The following is a 13,759-nucleotide window of genomic DNA, read 5'->3' as shown; positions in this document are numbered from 1 at the left end:
TGCAATGTCAGTGGCTTAATCACCTGAAGGTTCGGTAGAGTGTAATGTCAATCTCTTGACCACCTGAAGGTTCGGTAGAGGGTAATGTCAGTGGCTTGATCACCTGAAGGTTCGGTAGAGTGTAATGTCAGTGGCTTGATCACCTGAAGGTTCGGTAGAGTGTAATGGCAGTGGATTGACCACCTGAAGGTTCGGTAGAGTGCAATGTCAGTGGTTTAATCACCTGAAGGTTCGGTAGAGTGTAATGTCAGTGGCTTAATCACCTGAAGGTTCGGTAGAGTGTAATGTCAGTGGCTTAATCACCTGAAGGTTCGGTAGAGTGTTATGTCAGTGGCTTAATCACCTGAAGGTTCGGTACAGAGTAATGTCAGTGGCTTAATCACCTGAAGGTTCGGTAGAGTGTAATGTCAGTGGCTTGACCACCTGAAGGTTCGGTAGAGTGCAATGTCAGTGGTTTAATCACCTGAAGGTTCGGTAGAGTGTATTTTCAGTGGCTTAATCACCTGAAGGTTCGGTAGAGTGCAATGTCAGTGGCTTAATCACCTGAAGGTTCGGTAGAGTGCAAAGTCAGTGGCTTAATCACCTGAATGTTCGGTAGAGTGCAATGTCAGTGGCTTGACCACCTGAATATTCGATTGAGTGTAATGTCAGTGGCTTGACCACCTGAAGGTTCGGTAGAGTGAATTGGCAGTGGATTGACCACCTGAAGGTTCGGTAGAGTGCAATGTCAGTGGCTTGACCACCTGAAGGTTCGGTAGAGTGCAATGTCAGTGGTTTAATCACCTGAATGTTCGGTAGAGTGTAATGTCAGTGGCTTAATCACCTGAAGGTTCGGTACAGCGTAATGTCAGTGGCTTAATCACCTGAAGGTTCGGTAGAGTGTAATGTCAGTGGCTTAATCACCTGAAGGTTCGGTAGAGTGTTATGTCAGTGGCTTAATCACCTGAAGGTTCGGTACAGAGTAATGTCAGTGGCTTAATCACCTGAAGGTTCGGTAGAGTGTAATGTCAGTGGCTTAATCACCTGAAGGTTCGGTAGAGTGTAATGTCAGTGGCTTGACCACCTGAAGGTTCGGTAGAGTGTAATGTCAATCTCTTGACCACCTGAAGGTTCGGTAGAGTGTAATGTCAGTGGCTTAATCACCTGAAGGTTCGGTAGAGTGTAATGTCAGTGGCTTAATCACCTGAAGGTTCGGTAGAGTGTAATGTCAGTGGCTTGACCACCTGAAGGTTCGGTAGAGTGTAATGTCAGTGGCTTAATCACCTGAAGGTTCGGTAGAGTGCAATGTCAGTGGCTTAATCACCTGAAGGTTCGGTAGAGTGTAATGTCAGTGGCTTAATCACCTGAAGGTTCGGTAGAGTGTTATGTCAGTGGCTTAATCACCTGAAGGTTCGGTACAGAGTAATGTCAGTGGCTTAATCACCTGAAGGTTCGGTAGAGTGTAATGTCAGTGGCTTAATCACCTGAAGGTTCGGTAGAGTGTAATGTCAGTGGCTTAATCACCTGAAGGTTCGGTAGAGTGTAATGTCAGTGGCTTAATCACCTGAAGGTTCGGTAGAGTGTAATGTCAGTGGCTTGACCACCTGAAGGTTCGGTAGAGTGTAATGTCAGTGGCTTAATCACCTGAAGGTTCGGTAGAGTGTTATGTCAGTGGCTTAATCACCTGAAGGTTCGGTACAGAGTAATGTCAGTGGCTTAATCACCTGAAGGTTCGGTAGAGTGTAATGTCAGTGGCTTAATCACCTGAAGGTTCGGTAGAGTGTAATGTCAGTGGCTTAATCACCTGAAGGTTCGGTAGAGTGTAATGTCAGTGGCTTAATCACCTGAAGGTTCGGTAGAGTGTAATGTCAGTGGCTTAATCACCTGAAGGTTCGGTAGAGGGTAATGTCAGTGGCTTAATCACCTGAAGGTTCGGTAGAGGGTAATGTCAGTGACTTAATCACCTGAAGGTTCGGTAGAGTGTAATGGCAGTGGATTGACCACCTGAAGGTTCGGTAGAGTGCAAAGTCAGTGGCTTGACCACCTGAAGGTTCGGTAGAGTGTAATGGCAGTGGATTGACCACCTGAAGGTTCGGTAGAGTGCAAAGTCAGTGGCTTAATCACCTGAAGGTTCGGTAGAGTGTAATGTCAGTGGTTTAATCACCTGAAGGTTCGGTAGAGTGTAATGTCAGTGGTTTAATCACCTGAAGGTTCGGCAGAGTGCAATGTCAGTGGCTTAATCACCTGAAGGTTCGGTAGAGTGCAATGTCAGTGGCTTAATCACCTGAAGGTTCGGTAGAGTGTAATGTCAGTGGTTTAATCACCTGAAGGTTCGGCAGAGTGCAATGTCAGTGGCTTAATCACCTGAAGGTTCGGTAGAGTGTAATGTCAGTGGTTTAATCACCTGAAGGTTCGGTAGAGTGTAATGTCAGTGGTTTAATCACCTGAAGGTTCGGCAGAGTGCAATGTCAGTGGCTTAATCACCTGAAGGTTCGGTAGAGTGTAATGTCAGTGGCTTAATCACCTGAAGGTTCGGTAGAGTGTAATGTCAGTGGTTTAATCACCTGAAGGTTCGGCAGAGTGCAATGTCAGTGGCTTAATCACCTGAAGGTTCGGCAGAGTGCAATGTCAGTGGCTTAATCACCTGAAGGTTCGGTAGAGTGTAATGTCAGTGGTTTAATCACCTGAAGGTTCGGTAGAGTGTAATGTCAGTGGCTTAATCACCTGAAGGTTCGGTAGAGGGTAATGTCAGTGGCTTAATCACCTGAAGGTTCGGCAGAGTGTAATGTCAGTGGCTTAATCACCTGAAGGTTCGGTAGAGTGTAATGTCAGTGGCTTAATCACCTGAAGGTTCGGTAGAGGGTAATGTCAGTGGCTTAATCACCTGAAGGTTCGGTAGAGGGTAATGTCAGTGGCTTAATCACCTGAAGGTTCGGTAGAGTGTAATGTCAGTGGCTTAATCACCTGAAGGTTCGGTAGAGTGTAATGTCAGTGGCTTAATCACCTGAAGGTTCGGTAGAGGGTAATGTCAGTGGCTTAATCACCTGAAGGTTCGGTAGAGGGTAATGTCAGTGACTTAATCACCTGAAGGTTCGGTAGAGGGTAATGTCAGTGGCTTAATCACCTGAAGGTTCGGCAGAGTGTAATGTCAGTGGCTTAATCACCTGAAGATGTTATCAGTCGAAACACCAACGGAGCAAAGGAAGGAAACCACGGCAACGAAAACACAAGTGGGGAACAAATCACTGTTCACAATGCTGTCACTATTAAAAGAACCTCTAGCTATCTGCAGGACGGTGGCCGCCTTGTTATGTGCTATACCTGAAGAATATCATGACTTCATAGTGTCACGTCACAATTCGCACTATCCTGAGAACACTGAAACGGTCATTTATCAAATTGTCTCACAAAAATATTTCACCGAAATAATTCAAGGTAACTTTAATGCAAAACTTGTTACATGTGTCAATGGGGATGTGTACAGGATTTGATGGATGTATGTGCGTCTGTTTCGTGATGCACAAGCACATGCGGCTCGTAAAATCATGTACACAGCTTTTGAGTTTAACGTCGCGTCCAAGATTATTGTACTTACATAGCGACGTGCATGCGGGCGTGTGTGTGTGTGGCTGCTTTTGTTAGTCCGGGTGATGCTTATTTTATGGTGCTAGCCAACAGAGAAACTATGCCGCAGTTTAACATGAATACCTCACAGAGACACACTAAACTGACTCCGAGCCGACCAGTCCTTGTTTTAGCTTGGCTAGCAAAATCAAATGCCATGTAATCACTTGCAATGTACATCTTTCCCATTAAGAAAGTATTTTCTCCTTTTCAGAGGGTCAAGCAAATGATCTGGCCAATGGAATCTCCAAAACACCTGAGTGAAGCAGGAATCCCTGTGTACCTTTGAGTAATGATGTCATAGTGCACATTATGTGATGACGTCATAATACCACAATGTGAAGACGTCATATTTGTACGCTACCATGCATCTGATATACACCGGTTTTGTTAAAGGTTCAATTGTGTCTGAAAACACCATCAGGGGATAGAAAGACATATAATTGTTCCTTTATTATGGCAACGATGCCAAGGACTTTTCCCGACAAACCCTCATTCGAAAGGTTGTCAGGTTGTGTATAAAAACCCTACGCGCATGATAGTGTTTGTAGTCAAGTAGAAATGGAGAATGTATAAAATGTGTGTTAGAGACACTGTGTCGCTCTGTAAGTATATTGAATGATATACTGTAGTATACTGTACAAATGTGAGTAATTTTGTACAAATAACCTCTGTATTTGTAATATTTTGTACACTGTTTTATAAGCAAATTGTTGTAGTAGCTGAAGTGTAGAGTGTTACGCAGGCACGGAGGTATTCGTACCTCTGGTGGTCCAAGCATCTTCCACTGGGCTCTTTCGTTGATCCAAGTATTTATTCCCCGGGATCCAAGATGATCCAAATGTCCTGGAGCATCACATTTATACCCCCGATCTTTATAATTCCAAACAACACCTCGGACATATATTTTACTTCGTGATTTTGATTAATTGCCATGCCATGGTGATACGAGTGAGGACGAGGGATCTTGATTGATTCTGCAGATCAGCCATGATTCTGAATAAACGCTTCATCAACACTGCTTCCAAGAAATAACCCCAATCCTCTGCTTGCGTTCTCTATCTATGATCCATCGTGTTTCCGATTATTTACCCCGGATCCGCCGTATTTCCTACTAATATATCAGTTCCACAATGTTTCCTTCTAAAATATCGGATCCACCGTGTTTCATACAAACATCCCGGAGCCCCCTTTATTCCTACTAATATCCTGGACCACCATGTTTCCTTCTAAAATGTCGGATCCACCGTGTTTCTTACCAATATCCCGGAGGCCCCGTCTTCCTACCAATATCCCGGAGCCTCCCTTATTCCTACTAATATCCTGGACCACCGTGGTTCCTTTTAAAATATCAGATCCACCGTGTTTCCTTTTAAAATATCAGATCCACCGTGTTTCCTATTAAAATATCGGATCCACTGTGTTTCCTTCTACTATCCTGGACCCCCCGTGTTTCCTACTAAAATTCCGGAGCCACCGTGTTTCCTTTTAAAATCACTGATTGTTTACTTACAAATATCCCGGAACACCTTGTTTACAAACAAACATACCAGATCCACGGTGTATTCAAATTAGAATCTGGATCCACCGTGTTAACTATTTATACCCAGGATCCGACGTGTTTTCTATGAATACCACGGATCCAGTGTGTTTCCGATTCAATCTCACGATGTACCCGAGTCCAGTCACAACAGGACATGTCAACAGGGTAACAGTAATGGGCTGGAACCGTTATCTGACCAAAGTTCCTTGAGAACTGGGCTGTCATGTGAGATTATATAACGTTGCATGTGTTTTGTTTACAGCTCCAACTTATATATCATTACACAAGCGATGTGTTAAATTAAAGGGTTGACGTGTTTAGATGACTAGTGTTCTTATGACAAAGATTTTGTTTTGACATGGCACTGTTTAAATGTTTAGGTGAAATCCTTTTCTTTCACATTGTATAATTCTCAAATGAATATGTTGCTGAACTGAATCAAAATTGACCTTGGTGAATGAAACAACACATGAACAACGTATATGGGTTTCAATATCGTAGGGTCTGCATCACCCATTCTTGAATAAAAGTATTGTGTATATATTAAGTATTGAGTATTAAATGCAAGTAACAGCACATCGGTCATGCCTGGTAGTACTATGCTGTTACTTCACGTGTACAATTCTTACTGTCAGGCCAAATGGTTTGTATATTGATGAACGGGGCTTATGGTGATAAATACTGGTCGATGGAAGAGGATAATGATCAAAAATGCATTTTTTGTGTGTTATTGTTTCAAAAAGGGTCTTAGAAATACTGCCATGTGAGTTGTGTCAGTAACCTTGGTCTCGTCGGCTTTGCAGTTTCACCTTTTGTATAGCCATTTATTTTCTTTCGTGGTGTTGATAAAACAAACTGACACGATGACTATCACTTTTTATTATTGAGGGTCAGCGGAATAGGTAAACTCCTCCTTTCAGAAAAAAGAGAATTGCATGTTTGAAGTGATGACCGAAAAGGACTCTATCTCTAACAACCCCCACCCCCTCACCCCCATATATATTTGAAAGTAGGTTCTTAAAATTAAATTTCTGATTTCTGATTTATGTAAATGTGCGTATGTATATATGTTAGGAACTGTGTAAACAAGTAGTAAACAAACGTATACTAGCAATACATTGTAAATAACACGCGTATCTTGTCGGTGGAGTGGGAAGAAGGATAAACATGTCTAGATTAAAAAATAAATGCTACTGAACATCGTCAATGCTTCATAGATTTGTATACATCACTGTCATCAATAACCCGTGAATAGGACAGCTTTGGCGTGTGGTTGCTATTTTTGACCAACGAATTACACGGACTGGTTCAAGCGGGAGGAAAGCCAACGAGTGCTCCGACCAATGAGCGCTCAGATTACATCGGCGATATGTCTCGTGCAAAACGTGTCGTAGCCTTTAGGCCAGCTACTCCACACGTCGCTTCAATACCAGGCAGCAGTTTCCAGGAAGTTCATACATGGGGTATGGCTAATATAAATTCCGTGACTTTTGCACGCCCTCATTTCATTTGCCTTCTTCAAATTGACACAGGGCACAACTATGCCACAAAGCGGCTATAAGTAATCTCCGAGGATAAAGTAACTGAGAGTATACAAACTCCTGAATATTGACGATGTACATCAAGCAAAGACTGTCAACACTAAATAATTCTGTTTCTTTCCATCTGTAACAAAACACAATGATACTCGGTTTACTCCTAGCATCTATTCATAATGAAGGAAAGGATGCATAAACTGTGATTACTATGTCGTTTAAGAAGCACTATAATCATGATAGTTTATGTTTTTTATATCCTTTGGAACTTCATAGACACAAGAAAAGCTGACCTTTATATTATCAATTTGGAATAAGTAAACATTTTGAAATGCAATATCGAAAAAAATGATTTAAAGTATTAAAATCCAGACTGGTCAATACCTTGGATGGATAACTTTCAGAGACGAGATACAGACGTGATGACGTTCATTGTTGATGTTTCATAAAGTTGAAGTTTGTTCATGACGTTGATGTTTGTATATGATGTTGAGTGTGTTTGTGGTTGATGATGTCTGTTGAATTTTATACGAGTGAGAAAAACGGGGACTTTGTAAACATATATACCTTGTTGTTGATTAATATTGTGATGAAGCTTACGCATGTGATGAACTGTATTTACATACATGTAGAGTTTTGTTACGTGCCTTAGATCTTCTAGACTTTTATTCCCACTGTGTAGGACATAATGCTTCATTGAACGTTCTTTACTTATGTCCACTCAGCAGACCGTTGACGTGCAAATGGGATCAGACACACAGTTGGCTAGATATTGCTGCTGAACTACATCTTATTATATCACTGAAGGAATATTAATATATGACGAAATAATATTAAAAATATATCTTCTATTTGTTAGACAATTGTTAAACTGAACTGTTGATTGATATAATATACTGATAATTTTCAAGTTTCATAGTTTATAAATAAATATATATAGACATATATAAATCTTACATTTGTAAGAAAATTGTTCAAATGAACTGATGATATTTGCTAAATTTATTATAATTTCGTGTCATTAATTAATATATTGCACACAAATGTCTTGTGTTCTGAGCACACTTAGCTTGCAATAATCATTGTCAGAATTTGTTAATATACAAATACCATATGACGATTGTGTCTTATGTGTATATGTTTTAAAGCAGCCCCAGTCGTCTAAGTGGGTTCGAATCCTAGATTTGTATGATCCATTATTAACTTTTATTTTGTCAGCACCATACCCGTACTCGTGGTCTTCACAAAAGTGGGAAACGTTTAGAACCTGCATCACTTTGGGCTTTCTGTCCATGTTTAGCTGACTCGCCGTGATGTAACTAGTCAAGTATTTCATATGTTGTTCTCAATAGACTATCGTTTAAGATTTATGTGTAGGGGTAGCGACAGCAAACAGCTTGTCCTTTAACGTCTCCAGCTTACCAAACAGTCATCACACATTGATTTCGTTCGGTTCTTCATAATGCTTATTGTCAAATATTTTTGACAATAGTTTGAATATACTCTTGTTTAATTCATCTATTTATTGTGTTTAGACATGATAAGAAATAAAACAGAGGCATACGGAATATATACAAAAATTGTACCGATTTGTTTAATAAAACTGCTTGTTAATGATATAAGAGAATGTCGCGTGTACATTTATAATGTACAAAATATCAATTTCATCTGCCAAGAAAACAATACAGTCGCTAGCTTCGAGGAATATTGCAACTTGACGAGACTATTAAACGAATTGTGAAATCAATACTTCTTCACATACATATTAATAAGTGCAATGTATGTATCGAGCTGATCAAATATTTACCATCAATACGTCTGTATTATTAATGGTTTCCTCTGTTTCGTCTTAGATTTGCTTGGTGTTGAACTATTTTACCTGTAAAATATTTGAGTTGTGTTCTGTCAGTTTCACAAGAGAATAATCTCCTTCTTCTAATGCAAGCACGGATACATATTACCTTTTTTCATTGTGTAAAATGCAGATTTCTTCAGTGTTATTTATATCTAGAAGAGATAGTGTATTATGAATGTGTCTACCGCACTATAAATAATACGCACATTTAGAAAAAGAACATACTACGTGGTTCGGGAGTTACGCTTTGTGTCATTTGTTAGTTAAGCTTTCATACTCTTTTGTAAACACACTGGTTCATATATAGGGTGTACACAGCACTTTAATTGTAGTGTTGTACACGGAATGAAATAAACTGTATGTTGTGGAATGTGATAGGGAATACATGTTAGAGAGAAAGTAGATGAGTGTTAGTTTAGTTACTATGACAACAATGTAACCAAGCAACAGAAACTGTTTGTATATCCTAGAAACTGTGATACTGTTAGAATAATAAAAGTTGTTAAGAAAACAGCTGTTCGTTATCGCCTTGTTCTATTTCGTCACACATGCATAGAGAGATTCATACTATTATTTCAGTAAAAGGAATGATATGTTCATGGTCATTTATTCATTTGACTCGTTACTTTCAATAATATTAAATAATAAAATTAAACTTGACATGTGTATACAAAATGCAACAAAACTAAACGAAATATACAAAATGAATATCAGTTGGAGTTAATTAATTAATTAATTAGCTACCGAAACTGTGTTAGAGGTCAAAACTAATTATGTATTTGTAATAATTCCCTATATTTACACAAGTTTATAACGTCCTGCATTGAATAGAGTTCAGCAATACAAATTAACTATCAGTGTTTTATTTTCTGTTTAGCACATATTTTCATGAACATCCAGCAGGTATCGAAACGTTGAAAGTTTTTAAGGACGTATGTGTAACGTCATGATCAACGCACTATGAGTTGCTTTGCGTGGTACACTTTTGTAACGGTGAGTGAGCACTCCTACGTGGTGTCTATAAAAGACTTATCATGATCCTCAAACAATACATCGAACGTGATAACTACAAATATACAATGTGATGACGGCAGTGATAAGGTAAGTATGCCTATACATGTACACTGATCACGCAGAGGCACACATCGGCTCAATGAACACGTTAAGCGAAATACGACCTTGAGTTCAGGCTGCTTCTTGTGAGAGCCGTACATGTGACTAAGACGGAAATTTAAGTGTTTGAGATTATTCGAACGAGGTCTACATAATGATCACATATCTATTGGTGTGCAAACTCAGATTGCTATTTAAATACCTGCGTCATTTATATACCTGCGCATGTATATTAATATTTAAATCCGCGTTAGGTCATAATATGCTTGGTATGTGAAAGCGTACAAAAACGACAAACGGTTAGTTCCAAGTACAATTTTAACAAAACTAATCGATCAAAAATATTTATTATTCATTCGTGGATATTCACATGGAATACGAATCTGTTCAACATTTTCAGCACTGAAGTCGATATACAGCATACCCTTGGTCCATCGGATGGTTTGCTTATAGAAGAAAGGAAAGAGTTGTTCACAAGAAATACGCATGCCATGCAGCCAAGAGGCATGTTGTGACGTCAGTACCGTCGCTAGTTGACACAAGGCAGCCGATTATGCCCTGCCTGCCTCCGGTATTCGGATCAATAGTTGTACACAAAACAGTTTCCCGACCAAAGCAATCAATGCAACGCGGCGGAGTTGAAATTAATGATGAGAAGAGAGAAGCCCGATAGCTTTAACAGTGCCGGGCCCTTTAGATCCACACTGTGCATGAAAGTCAAAGCGGGTAATTGTGCAGGGAGAGGTGCCAATAGTCAGGTAAACGGTGACAGTCATGGATTATCATCTGCGAGGTGTTAAGCTGAGCAGGCGACATGAGCAAACGACATGGGAACGTGAAGGACTTGCCGCCGCTAGGAGTCTCACATGAACGTCAAAGGGGTGTTCCTGAAGAAAGGTCCCGAGGAGAATCGGAATATTCATTTTACCCAGGAACCGTAAGTAAAAGAGGAACTAACACCCGACCAAAGTCTGTAGATATTCATGATTATACTCCAAGAGAGCATACTGAAAAATGTTCAAATGTTAATTCGGAGTTGAATGATACTGAACTTGGCTCGTCACCCGTTACATATTCAGACCAACAGTACCAGGTATCTCCGAATTTTGAAGGATTAGGAGGTTTAAATAGAAGAATGGATAGAAAAGGAATGAGAAATATTCGACCAGACGTTCAAGGAAATGTAGGGTCGAGAAATCTGCGAAGCCCTTTGTTGGGTCTCCGGCACACAATGTGTTCACCTGCACCGAGAGAGAGAGAAAGTTCCGATGATTCAATGGACAGCCCGAGAAGCCCCTTGGCTCTTGACAAGAGTACTTCCGGTAAAAAATCTGGGGCATTTCCGTCCATCAAAGTTGAAAAATGCGATGGTCTGCCTCCTGTGAGACAAAGCTCTGCGAGTTCGGATACTGGTCGAAGAACGCCGGGGACACCTGTTAGCCCTGAAGCAGGCCACAACCTGTTCGTACCTTCCCCCGTCCATCAGAAAAGATCCCAAGATGGGAGGATAGTTGTTGTCACTAGCAACCTGGAGAGCTTGAAGAATTTCAGCAAATCCGAGGGTGATCTTGAAGAAGCGTTGACACAGTGCACTTTGAACTCACATAACGAGAATAAGGGTAAGAAGCTCGATGCAAAGTTCCGTCCACAGAAAGTTACTCGTCCGAAAGTGCATCTTACCTCGGGACAGGTCAAAGAGGAAATAAAGACACTTGATATGGGTCAATCCCCTTCACAGAAACGACGTATTCGCCTTGTGCCTCTTCAGCAGTCTTCGCGTGCAAAATCCGATAACGACCTCAGTGCTACATAAATCAAATGTGGACATGTTGACTTAAGAGGAAAAAAGAACTGATGATGATTACTAAATCCAATTTGTTCGTTAGTTAAGATGTTGTGTCTTTGTAGCTTTTGAAAATTATCGATAAGGAAACGCGAATGTGTTTTGCTTTCGTTTTGATGTGTTTGTGTTAGGACTGCCCCGGAATGATATGTTCTTCTGAGTGTGATACATTGGTGGTGAGGTGTAGTTGACCACAATAAATTGAAGGCGTCACTCGAGACAGTAAAGGTGTATGGCCATCACTATCAGAAACAGAACTATTACTCAAAGTCTTAACGGAGCTGAACAGGTGTATATTATCAAAGTAATAATTACGTTTGAACTGTGTCTGTCTGTTTATGTTCACTTGCATGTATTATCATTAAGCAATTGTAACTCAAATCTGGATATAAGTTACACAATTAACAATATTTTAAGATTGACACGTTGGTATTACCTACGAGGGAGGGAGTTCCTTTGAATATGTCAATTTTGTGTCGTTTCTATTACGCATGTTTCTATGCTGATAAAAAAATCTTTGCCTGTAAATTGTTGAAATACACGAGGTACACCTTTCAAAATAAATACGTTTCTGTTCTCGCCTGACTTCCCTAGCTTGGATTTGATGAGCTAAAGTCCAGTATTAACCAGTAACAGAACGTGTTTACCTTTGTTTATTTATATGGGTTCATGATGTACTTAGCAGTATTCGATATGAGTTCACCTGCTTATCAGTGGGGCAGGATACGCTCATCTGTTCAGTGGGGCAGGATACGGTGGTATCATCATTACCGGCAGGTTTGTCTCGTGGATGTTCAGTATGATGGAGGCTGATACAAGGAAGCATGTTTATCACATTACTGTTTCCTGATACAGAATATCAAGAAAACCTGGCAGGTTTTTCTGGTTACATGTATTCACTGGCCCGATGGCGTGAATCGTAGCTCCCAAGTGGTGTAAAAGACATTCACATCCTCGATCTCTAGTTTACTTGCAACGCCAAACCGAAATACTATGTCAGTGAATGCTATTGCACTAGCACCACCCGAAGGTTCACGATAACACTGTCCCGAATGGTGTATTGATATCTCGTTTTAGGTTATGTAAAGAGGATGTCATGGAATTTTATCCAATGTATAAACATACGGGTATTGATTAATGATGGCGTGTTCAATCGAGGTCCACAAAGGATTAACTGTTATTATAGGCAAATGATTTATCACATCATCATGATGCCCGTCGGCCTTCAGCTCAGGAGATTTTTTAGCATTGGATATTTGTAAATAATTGCTGCTGTCACCGGTCCAAACATTGAGCTTGAATAATAAAACAGTGGTACCACACACCCATAGAACCACCACTGTACATAGTTTGTAATTAATAAGAATTTGCTTTTCGCCCTTCTCACATGTCTCCAGGCATTTGACTGAAACGAATTGAAGGCTAAGTTTTATAGATAGATGGAAATGTTATGAATTATTCATAATTTCTTTTTGTGAGTTATTTGTTACCATTGATCTAACATCGCTACCATTAGATTGCATATTTAATACCGTGTGTCTGATAAGGGTCACGGATGTTACATATTCAGTAAACTAGGTCGCATGTCTATTCTGAGGGGTGTTGTATGTCTTTACGTGAGATCAAATTGGAGATAAAGAATTCTCCGTTCAGACCTTTAAAACAATGAATGAAAGTAATCATGGTGGCCAAACATAAGACCAAATGTTTATGGAGAAAGATTTCCCCCAAAAAATCTTTTTAAGGTAACTTTGATTTCTAGCCGTGTCAGTGTGGAACGTGTGTTTCTTTTGCTTTAGTATATCGTTGGTAAAATATATCACGGCGTCATAGGTGTCGTAAGATGAGAGTAAACTTAGCATCTTGAGCGTAGTTAATTGAGTGTAATCGTGACTGATTGTGTTGACGCGTGACCTGACTGACTGTGAATATTCCAGGTTTATCTGACTGTGTGTAAAAGTGACTGAGTGTATGTTATCTTGACTTGGTTGTTTGTGTGTAATACAGACCTTTCTGATTGTCTATAATCCAGACCTTTATGATTGTGTGTAATACAGACCTTTCTGATTGTCTATAATCCAGACCTTTATGATTGTGTGTAATACAGACCTTTCTGATTGTCTATAATCCAGACCTTTCTGAATGTGTATAATGCAGTCCTTTGTGTTTATGTGCACTCCAAATCTTTCTGATTGTGTGTAATTCAGACCCCTCTGATTGTGTATAATCCAGACCTTTGTGATTGTGTGCACTCCAAATCTTTCTGA

At 40.1% G+C, this 13,759-nt stretch overlaps 1 protein-coding gene across 1 annotated transcript in view; it reads left to right on the top strand.

Moving 5' to 3' along the window:
• The window catches only part of LOC139456372 (sodium-dependent serotonin transporter-like), a 56,033-nt gene extending 47,022 nt beyond the window's left edge, over positions 1 to 9,011 (top strand). The window contains exon 13 of the mRNA XM_071238024.1: positions 3,818 to 9,011. Coding sequence (XP_071094125.1) covers positions 3,818 to 3,892 — 75 coding nt within the window. The 3' untranslated portion in view covers positions 3,893 to 9,011. The remainder of the gene's footprint in view (positions 1 to 3,817) is intronic.
• The last annotated feature ends 4,748 nt before the right edge of the window (positions 9,012 to 13,759 follow it).

Source organism: Haliotis cracherodii, unplaced genomic scaffold (genome assembly GCF_022045235.1).
Source record: "Haliotis cracherodii isolate W230 unplaced genomic scaffold, xgHalCrac1.p SCAF_11, whole genome shotgun sequence".
Lineage (NCBI taxonomy): Eukaryota > Metazoa > Mollusca > Gastropoda > Lepetellida > Haliotidae > Haliotis > Haliotis cracherodii.
Note: the sequence above shows the minus strand (reverse complement) of the source record. Positions and strands in the feature narration are given on the sequence as shown.